This window comes from Neolamprologus multifasciatus, chromosome 19, assembly GCF_963576455.1.
Source record: "Neolamprologus multifasciatus chromosome 19, fNeoMul1.2, whole genome shotgun sequence".
Taxonomy (NCBI): Eukaryota; Metazoa; Chordata; class Actinopteri; order Cichliformes; family Cichlidae; genus Neolamprologus; species Neolamprologus multifasciatus.
The window spans coordinates 20,051,606-20,067,806 of NC_140457.1; the positions used below are offsets into that span (position 1 = coordinate 20,051,606).

At 40.8% G+C, this 16,201-nt stretch overlaps 1 protein-coding gene across 8 annotated transcripts in view; it reads left to right on the forward strand.

The window, feature by feature from the left end:
• ttll5 (tubulin tyrosine ligase-like family, member 5) overlaps window positions 1-16,201 on the forward strand; it is a 63,903-nt gene that overhangs the window by 504 nt on the left and 47,198 nt on the right. For 3 of the 8 annotated variants that reach the window (XM_085143836.1, XM_085143842.1, XM_085143840.1), the window contains exons 1-12: window positions 634-760; window positions 1,355-1,488; window positions 4,491-4,597; window positions 4,705-4,787; window positions 5,574-5,680; window positions 5,894-6,024; window positions 6,158-6,240; window positions 8,721-8,790; window positions 8,881-8,965; window positions 10,662-10,763; window positions 10,877-10,968; window positions 11,091-11,198. In XM_085143836.1, coding sequence (XP_084999962.1) covers window positions 1,430-1,488; window positions 4,491-4,597; window positions 4,705-4,787; window positions 5,574-5,680; window positions 5,894-6,024; window positions 6,158-6,240; window positions 8,721-8,790; window positions 8,881-8,965; window positions 10,662-10,763; window positions 10,877-10,968; window positions 11,091-11,198 — 1,027 coding nt within the window. In that variant the 5' untranslated portion in view covers window positions 634-760; window positions 1,355-1,429. The other 5 variants (XM_085143839.1, XM_085143844.1, XM_085143843.1 and 2 more) reach the window with 4 other exon arrangements.

Sequence of the window (16,201 nt, forward strand, 5' to 3'; positions counted from 1 at the left end):
TTCCCTCTAACCAATCTACATATAGCAATCCTGTCGCGTGTGGACAGTAAGCTAGACTGCGTCGAAACAAAGAGTAGCTGTAGAGCAAGAGAATTATGCGCAGTGACGTGCCTCTACGAGCAAGGCTTGGCACTTGGCAGCCACCTTTGTAACGTTCGCACTAATTCCGAATCTAAATCTCAATTAATTATATTATTAGGTAATTGTGAACATGAAAAACTGCATCTATAGAAAGACCTGTGAAATAATGCAAATTTTGACTCAACTAATCTACGACTAAACACGGTCTAAAATACGATGTTAACAAGCATTTATCCACTGGAAGTATATATATTCTCTCACAATCTTAATTCAATACTCTTTGAAAGCCATGCATTTCTTTTATATAAAAATAGATGTAGATTTGAGGGGTCCCAGTATTTTGGAAAATGCTTTAAAAAAGTTATAAAATATTATAAATGTTATTAAACATTAAGGCACACCAGCTCACTGTGCAGCAACTGAAGCAACACAACAATATCAAAATATAAAGAACATATGAAGGAAATCACTCTTTGTAATATTTCTATTGAAATGTTTTTGCCTATTTATTTTAAATGTACGGGCAGTTCAAAGTTTCGTCACGTGGATCAATATTGTCGCGCGCATGCGCCTTTCTCTGTCGCTATCCACTTGTTGTAGTTACAGGAAGATTAACGGCGATTGCTGGCCCTGGCGATACCAACTAGCTTACTGTTAGCAGCCTCCACAGAAATACAAGGCAAGTTTTTGTGGTCCGGGGTATTGTGGTTAACTCATTTGCCTTGCATGTGAAAGGTTCCCGGTTCGTTTCCGGGAGGAAACACAAACCCACCCTCAGAGTGTTATAAGCTAATGTACTCTCAAGTGCTGGTCCCAGCCCAAAGGAAGGGCATCCGCGCGTAATAGTCAAAATACGCGGATCTATTTGCTGTGGCGATCCCTTGGGAAATAAGCGAGCAGGCGAAAGTACCTTCTTTCTGTTGCTGTGTGTTTGTACTTCATTATAAAAACCTCAGTGGTGTCAAATTAAGCAGACTTTGCGTAGTTGACAACCCGTGCAGACATAAAAGTAACGCTTTATTTAGCAGTTTGGTTTTGTCTTAACCATAGACTGTCTATAACGTGTTAAGATGATTTCACTGCCACAGCAGGGAGACTTAGAAAGCAGCAGCGGTTCTCAGGTGAGAGCATGCTAACTGTAAATCACTGTAGGACGGTGTTAGTGTTGCAGTCTTCGTGTTAAGCTGTCGTGGAGCAGAGTGTTATTAATACACCGGCGTTTTTATGAGATCATCTTAGAAGTGACTGTTGTGTTTGCCCTTGGATGTTGCAGATGCCAGGGTAAACACTAGATACTTGGTCCCACGAAGATTTCTCCGGGCAGATCGTCCCCCCCTTTGCAGTGAAAATGCCAGCCGTGATTCGGGATAAAGAGGACTCTGAATCCTCCTCAGAAGACGAGCAAGAGTAAGTACAAGTTTGCAGTTCATATTAATATGTCTGCTGCAGAATAAAGGACAGCCTGTGATCTAAACAGAGTCAAGGTCAGAGGTTATAGAAGCGCCTGGGATTATCTGCTTTATATCACAAATAAAACAAGCTGCCTCAAATCTGTCTTTTCTCATTTAAAGAAAAAAGCAACAACTCTCTCAATCAATGCTATTGGTGCTTTTGTTTTGAGTATTTTGTCCTTCAAGAGGAGCTACTGTTGCTTGTTTGCAGACGCACTGGAGAAGAGTAGGATATTGCTCACAGTCCCTGCAATCCCTGTGGGACTTGGCAAGTCAGTTAACTTCTTAGCCTACTGATTCTCTTGGCATACTGCATACGATTTCCAAATAATACATCTTGTAATATGACATTATGGTGAACTTAAAGCATTGTTCATTTTCTCTTTCATTGCAAGTTACCTAATCAATTTAAGGTGAAATGTAATTGGTGAGGAATTACAGAAGATGTCCTGAGCTCTGTTTAATCATTTATGTCAAGATACATGCAAACAAAATGACACCTTCAGGTGTCTTTCATTCTGTATAATTGATGACTGTCATTTAGACAAATGAGTGTATATCCCTCTGCTGTGGATGCTTACCAGCTGGTCTTTGCTTTCTTGTCTCGGTCTAATAATTCCCTCTTAAGCCGTGCTTAGTCATACCTTTCTGGGTTCCTCTGCTTTTAGGCTCCATCTCCTAAATTAGTTTGGATTGCTTAGAGTTAGCATTTAACCTTCAGGCTACCAACGCTGCATTTATTGACATGGCAGTAATTATGCATTGAGATGCTACAACATGGTTGTTCAAAAATATCTACCCCATAAACACATCTCAGTTCCATTGCAAGAGTAATATTGCAGTAGTTTTTTTTAAACAACTGCTGTCTGCAATTTTTTACTTGCGCACAAAAAGTCTTGACACCATGAAAGAAGTGTTGACCTTCCTCAAAAACACAAAAGGAAAGTCACCATGACTGTGATAAAAGGACAGTACTGTTTTGGTGCGAAAATGAGAAATAGGTGCCGCGGTTTACTGAAACAGCAAACACACAAGTTAATATAGTATATAAAGCAAAAACAAAGTTTTTACAATTCTAAAGAGCTTGAAAGTCATATTTTGTTTGACCGTCTTTATTCTTCAGCACAGCCTGAACTCTCTTGGGCAAGTTCCGGGCATCTTGAAGGACTTTCAAAGCTCTTCTTTGGATGCTTTCTGTTCTGTTCTCTGTCAAGATGATCCCACACTGCTTCAATAATGTTGAGGTCCAGGCTCTGGTGAGACCAGTCCATGACTGATAGTGTTCCACTGTGGGTTTTTTAATCCAGGTATACTTGTACTGCCTTTGCATTGTATGCGGAATCATTGCCATGCTTAAAAATGAAACTGTTTGCAATGAGATGCTTTTCAGATAGTGTTGCATTGTAGATGAAAATGTGAAACCACTTTTGTTTGTTTATAATTATATAAATAATCCACAACATCACTGGCTGAAATGTAGCCCCAAACCCTGACAGAGCCTTCAGTGTGTTTTACAGATGGCTAAAGACAAATTATGGATTCATCACTCCATAAGACCTGTTGCTGTGCAGGTCTTTTGAATTTTGGCATTTTTCTGTCCTTTCTCCCTGTTTCTCTTCCTTAAGACTGGCTTTTTGACACTGTGCATCTCGCTACACAAACAGTTCAGCTAATAGCTCTTTGGAAACAACACTGGTTCATGCTTTGAGTTTGGTGCCTTTTAATGCTTGCTTGTATTATAGTGAGCAAAATGTAAAGAAATTATGTACCAGTTTTTCTTAAGTTCAATTTAAAATGGACAAAAATAACAGGAGTATGCACAGTTTCACTTCTGGCAAGTAAGGTTGCACTCTTTGCCTTAATTACAGTGTATGCGGACCTTCATGCCACATGGGACGGCTACATGGTATAACATTACAGGCTGTCACAAAAGATGCACAGCACACATAAAGGCGAAACCATCCATTGGAAACCTACCATGGCAGAAACACAAGTCTACAGCACAGGCCGTTATTTCAACGTTTTATTGAATTTAATAAAAACAGAAATATCAAAATCATGAGAATAAATGTTTTACAAAATGCACCCTGCACATGCTGATAGATGTCTGTCCAATAAGCCGTTCTATTTAAAATAAGATAAGATATGCTTCATTTAGCCCATGTGCCAAAACATTAAAGACAACCTATAACAAGTTTAAATAAAGTACAATAATGCAGTAGACGTGGGACTGGAACCGAAATGTAATAGAAAGAAATGTCAGTTCCTCTTTGAATTCTACTGTTACAAATATCAACAATGCTTTAAAAGTACTAGTATTGCACGATCATACTCAGAGATGATGGTGGTGATGTTAACACGTTCTTCTGTATAAGATCTTAACATCTTGTGCGTATGCAGGTGTCTCGGTAGTCTCGGTGATGGCTTACGCTCATGATAAACAACAAGCTTAAATACTATCAAAAGACTCCTCTTAACAGTGAGCAACCCAGCCGTGTCAGTGCGATAATCTGCGATATTGTCTCACATACCTGGATACTTGAGCTAAGGGCAGCAGTTGCTTGCATGCCCCACCTCTCCCACTTATCAAGGCTGGTCACACCTGATTGACTTCTACTCCATCATCATGTCACCTTATCTTATTTTGACCCCCTGATAAGCAGGCTGTGTCTGGTACTGTGAGACATTCTCGACTTTTACAAGGGTATTTGGAGTACTGTACATGGGATTGTTATTGCCCGGCATCTCACAAAGCTTTGTGTGGTTCTGCCTCTATCTGCTTGACTGAAATAAGCACCACGTCACGAAGCATTCCCGCAGCCTTAGGTAAGATGCCCATATAGGTCAGTTCATGTCATCCTGGAAGATTTTGGGCACTGAAATTCACCCCAAAGTGCATTTCTGAAACTTTGCTCCTGTTATTTTTATTAAGTGTCTGTATAATTTGTCACCCACTAGAGACCATGCCTGCATCTCATGGGGCAGCCTTAGCAAGACCATCCCGATTCTCCTGTTTTTCCCTGAAGCTGTTGTTTCAAAAGATGGAAGCATATCTTCTGTTGGAGGTACAGTGCAGAGTAATAAAAATGACATTTTGGGGGGGAATAAAAATATCATTTTGGAGCCTATAAAAGTTCAATGCTAAGAATATCTTGTTGTGCTTTTTGCACAGAACGATATAATATGGCCTTCAAGATTGTGCGCACAGAGAGCCGCCTGGTACGAGAAATACTCTCCAATCACGGATTCCATGAGGTAATGTTCTCACTTAAATCGTACAACTTTAACAGATAATCTTGTAAAAATACATTGTTTTTCTTTTTTTCTTTCGTGTTTTTTTTTTTTGCGGCACATGCAATTGTAGGATACGCTTTACTGTAGGTCTGTTAATCTTCATTTGACTGCTGGTGACAAAGCCCGGGAATGCGCCCATGGAAAAAAACAAAATGACCTCAAAAAGCATTAATCTGGTTTCACGAGGGCACACAATCCCCGTTATTGCTCTCTCCAAGCAGCTACAATTAATTCCCTTTTTATTTCATTTCAATGCTTCTCGACTGCTGCTAACCCATCATCAAAAGGCAGACGAGTGTCTACCGCAGCCCGGACAGAGCCAAACTTTAATAAGCCTTTATTGCGAACATCTGGCTCTCCACGGGACGCAGACAGAATGGCCATGTGAATCCCGCCTCCTAACAAATTGTTGGAAAAATGCACAAATAAAGAGATAAAATAACATGACAGTGATGGAAATCTGTGAACTGGCCTTCCCTTTTGAGATCGTGTCACAAGCGTAAGTCGTACAGTAGTTTGTGGGGTTAGTGATGGGGTAATGGTGGTGGTGCTGGAGTCTGTTTCTTAGATTCAGCCGAGCAATCAAACGTGATGGACGTCAGAATACGATGCTTCTGTTGGTGGCTGGAAACTCTTGAGAGCTTACCCTTTTAATGATCCCTTTGCTGGTGTATTTTACTTTTTGTGCACTAAATCAAAATCATTTCATCTGGCTTGTCTGCTCAGTTCAGTCTTGCTGTTTTTCAGGTTCACCCAAACAGCAATGACTTCAACCTCATGTGGACAGGGTCTCACCTCAAGCCTTACGTACTACGCAGCCTTCAAGACTTCCAGAAGGTCAACCACTTTCCCAGGTATAATAGAGGTTTCAAATATAGAGTGTGTTTCCACTGTTTCCTCTGTTATAAATATCGCCGTATGAGGCAATGTGTTTGTTGGCTTTCGCTTGCAACGTGCGATTTATTTGGGACCGATGCCTTTATGAAGCATGAAGTGAATCATACCGTCAGGCCCAGGGTGTTCTGTAGCCGTTATGTGTTCCTATATTTGTTCTTCCACACTTCCAGATCGCACGAACTGACACGCAAAGACCGTCTCTATAAAAACATCCAGCGAATGCAACAGACTCACGGCTTCAAAAACTTCCACATTGTTCCTCAGACCTTTGTGCTTCCCGCCGAGTACCAGGAATTCTGCAGTAAGATACCACCCACACATAATCCTGTTCGTCTTAGCAGGGCTATATTTATGACATGTTTACAGTCATTTTGAATGACTGCAGTTCTCAGCGTTTCCTGCTTTCCTCTTCTTCTTTTCTTTCTTTTCCTCAGATTGCTTTGCCAAGGACAAGGGCCCGTGGATAATTAAACCAGTAGCATCTTCAAGAGGACGAGGTATCTACTTGGTTAGCAATGTGAGTTTATTTTATTCTTAGACTTCTGTGCCTTTTGATCCTTAAAATGTGAACACTTCACACTTTTCTCTCCTTTCATTTTCCCCTCTCCCCAACCGGTCACACCAGATGGCCACCCTCCCCTGAGTCTGCTGCCATGGCTGCCAAGTGCTTGTTCGTAGGAGATAATTGGCTCCCTGGCCTTCTGTCTGTAGTGTTTTAGTCTTTTCCTTAACATATAATGTGTACTGTGGCTATTACACTGTTTTAAATGGCTCTGAGTCTAATTACATTTTTTAATTCTAAACTTCAGTTGTCAAAACTTTCAGAGGACTTCAGTGATATAATAAATATAATTTGACAGAAAAATACTTCTACAAATTCCACCTCGTTGTTTGTTCCTGGAGCTTTGTGGCTACAAACCTGAGTGGTCAATGAGAAAAAAAGAAAGCAAATTAGTGGACTTTGTGTTGCAAGTATGCTGCCAACCTAGTGTTTTTGAAAGGTTAAGAGTAAACCTTAACCTTTAAGTAAAGTAATTTTGAGTCACGGTTATAGGTATTTTTCTTTCTTCCTTAATTCCCTGTGTAGTTTAGTCTTGGTATACTTGGTACTGCTGATCCCCAAGTTTGGAGGATGTCAACTATTACTTCTTTCCCACCTGTGTTTGAGCTTGGTGTGACTGCACTGGCGTGTGTTTGCAAAGATGGGGGAAGTTATTCCACATTGCTTTTATGTCGGACTAGTGTCGGATGTTGGAACTCGGGAGTGATGTCACTCCAGAGTTAGTGCATTCCAGTGCTAAAGTTGGAAAAGCGAGAACAAAAACAGGATTTGTTTTGATTCTTAGCGAGGTAAAGCCATCCAGGTATCACAAGCAATACAACATAATACTTGTTTTTTATGCGGGGTGGTTGTAGCTCAGGAGGTAGAGTAGGTCATCTGCTGATTGTCTGCTGATCAGAAGGTTGGTTGTTCGATCCCTGGCTCCCCCGGTTTATATCTATTAGAGTATGAATGTTAGTTAGAAAGCACTGAAAAGCATAGAAAAGAGTCTGTGTGTGAATGGATGAAAAAAGGGCTTTGAGTGCTCCAGGAGAACAGAAAAGCACTATATAAGAATCAGTCCATTTACATACTTAAAACCAGCATTGGGGCACATTCTTGGATAGAGCCTGGTCAGTGCTTTGTGTATAGCCTTTTTTTATCAAGTCACAAACATACAACATTGGCTATGGAGATTTTACAGGTCTAGTTGTACTACTGTTTACAGTAGTACACTTTACATTCATTGCCACCATTGCAGACTGTTAACTGGAGGTTGGTGGGGCTTCTCTGACTTTCCGAATAGGAAATATGAGTTGAAGGGGGCATTTGAGATTAAATTTCGGACCAGGGACTCAGAAATCCTGATTTCTGACCTAATCTGGAATGCACAGTTCTTCTCCCCAAAATAGCCTTTTCAAAAAAATAAAAATAAAAATAGTGTTGGCAGCATATTTGTAAAGTATGAAAGATAAAACAACACTGAACACGATTAACTGAATCTTTCTTTGGTAATGGGGACTAGCACTGGGACTAGTGTTTAATAGTAACTACAAAGCTAAAGCCAGCAGAGTTTAAGAATAGATTAACACGGACTGAGAAACGTGGAGAAGAAAACAGGTAATCTTAATGCCAAGCAAAGCTCAAAACAATAATACCTACTGTCAGTCAGCTCTTCTGTTGTGTGTGTGTGTGTGAATAAACCATGTGCAAGCATGAATTCGCATTAAGGGTAAAACCTTAGTGGGAGTTAACTATAAGCACACTGACATAAAAAAGTACCATGTGAACTCAAACAGTCACTTGGCCAGATGTTATCTAAGTGTGGGGGTTGCACTGATACAGCTGTCTTCGAAGTAAGTATCAACCAGCGTTTCAGACATTAATAAGCTTCGCGGAGTAAATCACACACTTTCAAGGCCCCGGGCTCTTGGAGGAGCTCAACAAGGTTCTCACCCTTGGAAAACATGTGCACGATTCTTCTTCTTCTCAGGCATTTTTATGAAACAGTGGAAAGAATGTCAGAGCGATATTTGGAGAAAAGAAAGAAATACGTTCATCTTTTTTGCTTTGCTTTTTCTCTGAACTGTAGCCAGCGCTGAGGTTACTCCAACTCCCACCCTCCCCTTTACCCCATCTCTTCTCAACTTCACCACCTGCAACACATTTCAACCTCATAAATGACCCATCTCCCACCACCAGATTGTGTTTTTATAGGCTGTTATTGAAGCTTGACCCGCTATGACCAGCGTCACTGAAACTTTTCTTCATCTTATTATCCTTTGATGTTTATGGTTCACTGCAGCGTCTCGTCAGCCCATTGAACTTGAGTATTTAATGCAGTTCTATATGAATCACTCGTGGTGTTGTAGCTTTAAACTTGTGATAAAATACTGCCCGCCTTTTCTTCTGTGTTCATCATATCTTCTTTTGTGCGTCCTGCTTCTCATCTACAGCCAAATCAGATTTCCATGACTGAAAACATTTTGGTGTCTCGCTATATTAATAACCCACTACTCATAGATGGTGAGTTGTTACAGTTATATTTTTGCTATTTACTTTTGACAGATTTGCACTGAACAATTTTATGACTTAATCTAATTGTTGTTTTTACAGGGTTCAAGTTTGACGTTCGTTTGTACGTGTTGGTAACGTCTTACGATCCTCTCCTCATCTATGTGTATGAGGAAGGCCTGGCTAGGTGAGTGTTTTTACCTTTGAAATGGTGACTAATACAATAGAAGCTATCTCCTGGTGCTTTTACATAAGATTTTATGTTGTCTTTTTGGTATCCATCCATCCATACAGCCATACATCTTGCTGTTTATCTGCTTCTAGCTGATAGAGACGGTAATTTAAACAAATATATTAAACAAATATATATAGACTTCCCTTTCTCCAGCCACTTCCTCAGCTCTTCTGGGCGGTGTTACCAAAGTGTTCCTGATTTAGCTGAGAGACAAATTCTTTTAAGCGTGTCCTGGGTCTGGCCCAGGTTCTCCTACTGGTACACCCCAAGACACCTCACTTAGGAGGCACTCACAAGGCTTCTTATTTAGAAGTCACCATAACTTGATGAGATGATGATCAAAGTCTTCACTTATATTTTTTTGCAACTGAAAAATAACAGTATGTTACATCTTTATGATTCAACACCTTGTCAAGATCTACAAGTATTTTTAACTTTCGCTACATTTCCACTCTGTGTTGTTTGCTGTTGCTGGCGTCGCCACATCACGATGCATTTGATTGACACATTTCAACTGCAGTTCACACACTTCTCAGAGTCATCCATAGGGTTGTATTTGACTTTCTAGTTGGTCAGTTCTGGCTGGATGGCATAGATAGAACAATAATTCACCATTATCTTCATGTCCACTCAACACATTTTTTTAACTAAATATAAGTTCTTTCTCTCTCTTAAAACCACCAGTTATCAATTTAAAATTCAGTGATGTGAGATTGTCCTTGCCTCTCACTCTGTCAGCCCTGTGAAGGACTAGCGAGCTGTCCTCTTGGTTTCTTACAGTTTGAATAGGCTCCCCTAATTTAGATAAGTGGTTAACCAACATGAAACTTCCTGTTTATATGTGTCACGTTATATTAGGTTTTTGTGCCACGTTGCGTGTTGTTAAGGAAAACCTTGTTTATTATTATGGCACTCAGTGTGTACTGTGAGATCCAGCGGGACTTTGTGAAACACTACATTCATCTTCCTTTAGCACCCACAAGAGGGCATCCTAAACTTTGCAGACTGCCTGTGTGGAGCGTGTGGCTTTGGCCACTTTGAAACAAAGCGCCCTATTGTTTCACTTGTAGGATGTGCTAATCAAATGTTTGCTGATTGTGAAATTGTTCAAAGCTCATATCTATCACAACTTTATGTAATCGCGCTGGAGTTATTAGGCCTGGGTGTTCAGAGCAATAATAATTTCTTTAACAAAGAAAGGCTATTGTCAGACATGGTTGGGTCAGGGGAGGGTTGATGATTTATAGAATGACTGGCTCCTCACCTCGCTCTGATAGAGGTGCGTGCTCATGCTGGAAACACAGTGCCACTTCCCTCTTATTTGCTGGCTTCATTATCAACTGTTTTCAGTAAATCATGGCCGAATCTTGAATCCCACTTTTATCTCCTGACATTCCTTCACATGTGTTGGTATTCAGGTACATGGTGTGTGCCAAAGGAATTCTCATTATTGCACATGTGGCATCCACTCCTCTCAAACACTGCCAGAAACTAATCTCTTTCCCAAGTGCCCTTATTATTTATAGTCAAGTGTCTTACAAATGTGGATGTTACGGCACATGGATATGTAGGGGAATAGTTGGATTACGTAGAAGGATTTTTTCCCCCCCTTTTTCCTCTTGTGTAAATAAACCCTGCTCCTTCACAGATTTGCCACAGTTAAGTATGACAGGACTTCAAAGAACATCAAGAACACATTCATGCACCTCACCAACTACAGCGTGAACAAAAAGAGCAGCGATTATGTCAGGTAAGTCCCTTCAGTGATCAAAATACAACGCGGTGCTGTTACGGGAAGGCTCCCCCTCTGACTCATCCATTTAGTACAGCTGGAGTGTTTGAAGCTCATTTCTTTCTTTTCAGTTGCGATGACCCCGAAGTTGAGGATTATGGGAACAAATGGAGTATGAGTGCAGTGCTGAGGTATTTGAAGCAGGAGGGGAAGGACACCACATGTGAGTTAGACCTTCACCTTGTTCTTTTCATTTTTAATATCCATGCAATGAAGACAGAAGTAACTTTTCAATCTGTTTTCTTTTTTAAAGTATCTTATTTTCCTTTGATGTTTCTGTTGCAGCGCTGATGAAGCAAGTTGAGGACCTCATCGTCAAAGCTGTACTGAGCGCTGAGCTACAGATAGCCACCGCCTGCAAGACATTTGTTCCTCACAAGACAAACTGCTTTGGTAATCATTTCCTATTCTTCTTAAAACTTTCTTTTTTTTTCCCCAGCCACAGTTAAAACAATCTAGTCCCCCAAAATATGCTTACACCTGCTCCAGCCACTGTGGATTATGGGATCCAGCTGCGTTTCCAAAAGAATTTGCTAAAATTCTGAAAGACTAGTCTGAATGTGAAGGCCATCAGCACAAATGTGGCTCCTCAAGAATTTCTTTTGAATGAAATTTGAACTCCGGAGGGAAAGAAAATCTCTCTTTTTGCTCACGGTGCAGAAGCACTCACACATACTTAGTCATACATATTACCACACCCCTCACATTTCTCTTCAGCTTCAGATTCATTGTCCAGCAGCTCCTCCATACTATTTGTCCACTGAACCATGCTGAAGTTGTAGACATTCATTCCTCAGTGTGGAACCTTCCTGCATGTTTGCTGCCCTCTGACTGGCTGCCGGGTCGTGGACGGCCTGTTGACTGAAGCAGGAATTTGCTTCCTCTCCTCTGTTGCCATTCAGCCTGATTTAGACTGACTGTTTTCTTGGCTAGTCTTGCCTTGCAGTGGGCTCGTGTGAACTCCATTTTGGAGCCATTACCCATGTTAGTGTTGGCACTAATTGTCTGCGCTCTTTCTTCGTGTCTGGCAGCCTTTCTGAGATTTTGGGTTTGAAAGCGAGTACGCTGGCCTAGCTTCTCTCAGCACCACTGCCTCTTTTTCACTCTCCCCCCCCCCCCCCCCCCCCTTTTCTCTTGCTGTTTCTTCTGCCGCGTTATGTTTATAATTCGCCCTTTCATGCTCACATTCTCCTCACCTCTCAGACGTTAGAAAAATAAAGGACTCCACAGTTGTGACAGGCCTCTTAGACGTAATAGTCCTACGATGGGCGGTTGTTTGGGCTGTACTGGGTGCGTATCAGCACAATATAACCATCAGACATTCGCCTGCATAAAGATGCTATCTGCACCCTGAGCATCACTGCAAGGTTGAGAAAACACACATTAACCCAAGGTGTAAAAGGTGACCATGCAGGTATTTGCTTACCAAGCCTCAACCTGGCTTTCATACATACCTGCGAGACACTGTAAACAACGCGATGACATATTTTTGGACAGAGGGGGTGAAAAACAAGAATGGATAAACAGGTTTGCTCCTGTTCTCATTCATTATTTTTGTCAGGTCTGCTTGTATTCTGTTTTTGTGTTTTGTTTTAATTTGTTTTGTTTTGTTTAAATGCATTCACAAAAATGCTCCACAGATGCATGCAAACAGGACATTAGCAAATGAATCTGATCTTGCACCAACCTGTAGACGAGTAAGAATGTGTTCCTGTTTTATATTGTTTTGTTCATAGCCTGCTTTGAAACTGAACTAAAGGTGAACAAGTGGTAAGAGGTGTTTACATTAATATTGCAGAAACCCAAGTCTGCTTCATGTATACAGTAGCTGGACTGAACAATAACAATTAGGTACTGCACCTTTTGATTAGGACACATAATACTCTGGAGTCTGTTGTGAGCATGGCCATTATCGTACTTCATCCGTATCAGTTTACTGTTGAATTTAGTGCAGTTTTGTTGTCTTAGATGGCCTCAAGCAAGTTAATTACAGCATTCATAGTCTATTTACAGGATTATATTTCCAAAGATAGACAGTAGACCACCCTCATCCTTTCTCTGTTGATCTGTCTCTCCCAGTGTGGTCATGTTGCATGCAAACTCCCTCTCTCTCTGTGTATGTGCATACATTATGAACACAGGAACATGTAGAAACCAGTATAAACCATGTGTTTTCCAAACATACAAGCTTAAAGCTGTCTAAGCTTCAGGCAGTCCAGTCCGATATCTTTGTGGGCTTCTTTTTCTTGTCCCTGAAATAAAAACCCACCCTAACCACCTGGGAGTCATGTTCACTCAGCCACTGTCAGCTCCTTTGCTTCTCCTCTTTCACTTATCCTTACTATACTTTCCCACTTCACAGCCACCACTATCCTCAGCCTTCTTCCTGGCATGCCTGGAACAGGTAAAGCGTCAGAATGCGTGCCAACAAATGCATGTGTGTTAGCTCAATGAACACGCTGATAAAAGCAGCCATTGTTTAGAGTTTTAATACAGTCTGTTGCTTGTCTGGAAGGGAGCCATGCGAGACCATAAAGCACATTATAATCTTAATTTACTGCAAATTGTTCCCTGCCATTTTAATGTCTATTAATGGCTTTAATACAATGTTTATTGTTTTCCAATTGGATTTCTTCCCTTTGCTTGAATTGCACGGTGTATCTAAATGCACATACTGTAACAAAATCTTTTTATAGCTCTGTAATGTCTCATGTGGGAAGAAATAAAAACAGCAGTTTTTTCGTTTTACATTGTAAGGAGTGGGTGTAAGTGTGTGTGTGTGTGTGTGAGTGTGTGTCTGTGGAGAGAAAATGCCACCCATGCAGCTCTTTACCGCTGCTGTGTGATTAATGGACAGGGTTTTTTGCTGAGAGATGCTGATTATGAGATGTTTTGACTAAGATCTGATTAGCCAAGCCAAAGGCCTATTTTATTACACACAAAACATTCCACTTACTGGTCCTATGTTTCACTGAACGTCCCTCATTAAGTGCTGAGTGTGGTTGGATCTCCCGTCTGCGAACCACTCTGCCTGTCTTACATTTGTCAGATACTCCCACACTTCACTGCGGCACAGTGTTTGTGTTCCTATGATGACAGTGCAGCTGCTGTGTAACTGAGTGTTTTCGAGAATGATTAATGGTTTTGGGTCCCACTATCACAATAACTCTATAGAGTGTTAACAGCGACTTAATTTGTTGTCCTGGGAGTGTTTTCTCGATTGTGGCTCTGAGGCGTGCCTGTTAAGCTCCTTGCGACAGCAGTGAAACAGTTCAGCGCCATTAATTTATTTCTGAATTTAATTGTCCTTGCTGTGAAAAGAACACACATGAAGGAAATACTTTATGTTGATGTTGTTATTGCGGACCAACAAGCTGCATGGGCAGGGTGGGGGAGATCATTGTTTTTGGGCGTTTGTCTGTTGTGGTGAATTTTCCAGCAGCGCCCATCCAATAACAAAAAAGAAAGCAAACCAAAAAAAACCCTCAAAAAACTCTTCATCATCCCTTTTCTCTGTCATATTTATTCTCTCCCTCCCTCTTTAATGGGTGTGATGTAGATGTTCGCTGCTTCTCGTCTGCTTGTCTGTGATGCTTGTTGTGGGCTTTCTGTGGGCACATTTAAAAGTGCTCCCCTGGCAGCGGTCGAGCCGCAGAACAAACGTGCCTAACAGTGAGCGCTTCGACAGGCTCACAGGGAAGGAATGGCGTCTGCTACTAATTGGGGGAAAATTTGTGACACATGGAGCCTGCATGTCGGGGGGGACGGTGAGGTGGTGTAACACCTCCCGTTTCTTTTTTTGTTGTTGTTGTTTTTTTTCTCCCTGTTGTTGTGGTGCCACTGACGAGAGAGCGTAAGCTAAGCCATTTTATTCCAGCACTCTTGTCTATAAGCTTTATGATACACACACTCTCTCCCCATCTTCCTATAAAAGCGGATTGAATGGTATAAAGCTAGCAAATGGAAAATAAAATGCTTTGCTAAGTGAGCACTGCTTAGCAGTGGGGGTCCCGTCCATCCGCAGAAGTTAAAGAATGTAAAGATGGCAGTGGCAGCTTATGTTGCAGCTTTTGGCTTGTGGGCGTAAAGCAGACTTTGCTCATTTCCATCACAAAAATAGTGTTTGCACTTTCACCAATTTGGACCCTATGACACTACCATAAGTTCAGCTCTCAGTGCATGTGATATACAGTGACCCAGTGATATTGTGCTTCCCTGATGTAAAGAAATGTTCTCAAAGTGTGTCCTGAAAAAATTAAATTTAACAAACTTATTCAAAGGTACAGTAAGTCATTCTTTGTTATTTAATAGAAAAAAGAATGTTGGACTCATTAATATACATAGATTAATGTGCAACTACATCTTCTAGCAAACTGATACATTCTCATGAATTTAAAGAATTAATCCACTAAAAATATATAGGAGCAGGTGCCAGTGTGTGGATTTCAACATGTTGCCCATCATCTAGAATAAAGTGGCTGAGATGGACATCGATGTTCCGTCTAATCAAATTTTATTTATGTGGCGAGAGATCACTCACTAGCTATTCAGGATATTCTCAACAACTTATAGTATAGTGAGCTTTACTGACTCATCGAGTTCTATCAGACCTTTTCAGCCTTCTCCAGTGTAGATCGATGTGGACACAAAGCATGTAGACAGCTGAGGTAAACAGAGGACTGACCGCCTATACTCACTACACATGAACAACAGCCAGAGTTGTTTGTCCTACAACAGCCACTATATCTGGGATTATGAATTGAAATAGGACAGTTAATGCCGCGTTCCAGATACCTCGGAACGCTCCCAAGTTAGGATCTTGCAGAAAAAGCTAGGAGAAACAGGATTTGTTTTGGTTCTTGGCAAGGAAGAGTCATTTAGGTATCACTAGAAATACAGCATACTTATTTTTTGCACTTAAAAACACATTCATGTATCGAGCCTGATCAGTTCTGTGTATGGCTTATTTAGCAGTGGAAGTACAGATTAAAAATTCACAATTTTACAAATGTTTAAATTCAGTACCACCTTCTTGGATTACTAAATTGGGGTATGTTGATTTGTTCAGATTTTTCAAGTTTCAGTCCGAGTTGAGGGGGGGTTTCACAAAAAATTTCTGAATGGGAACTTCCGACTTATTCAGAAACGCACCATAATAAAAGAGAATTCAGTTTTCAGTTGACTGCAATCTGAAGTCTATTAACACCTAGCGGAGAGATTTTAAACACTGTTCCTTTAATGTTGAAAATAATTTTATTTACAGCAAACAAGAACCCTATGCCACAATTTTAGTTCAACATATTTTCTCTGTTTGTCCAGAGCAGATTTGTTTCTTACAAAAACTGCATGGCTGTTGCATTTCTTTTCAACAGAAACAGTGCATTCATTCAAACATG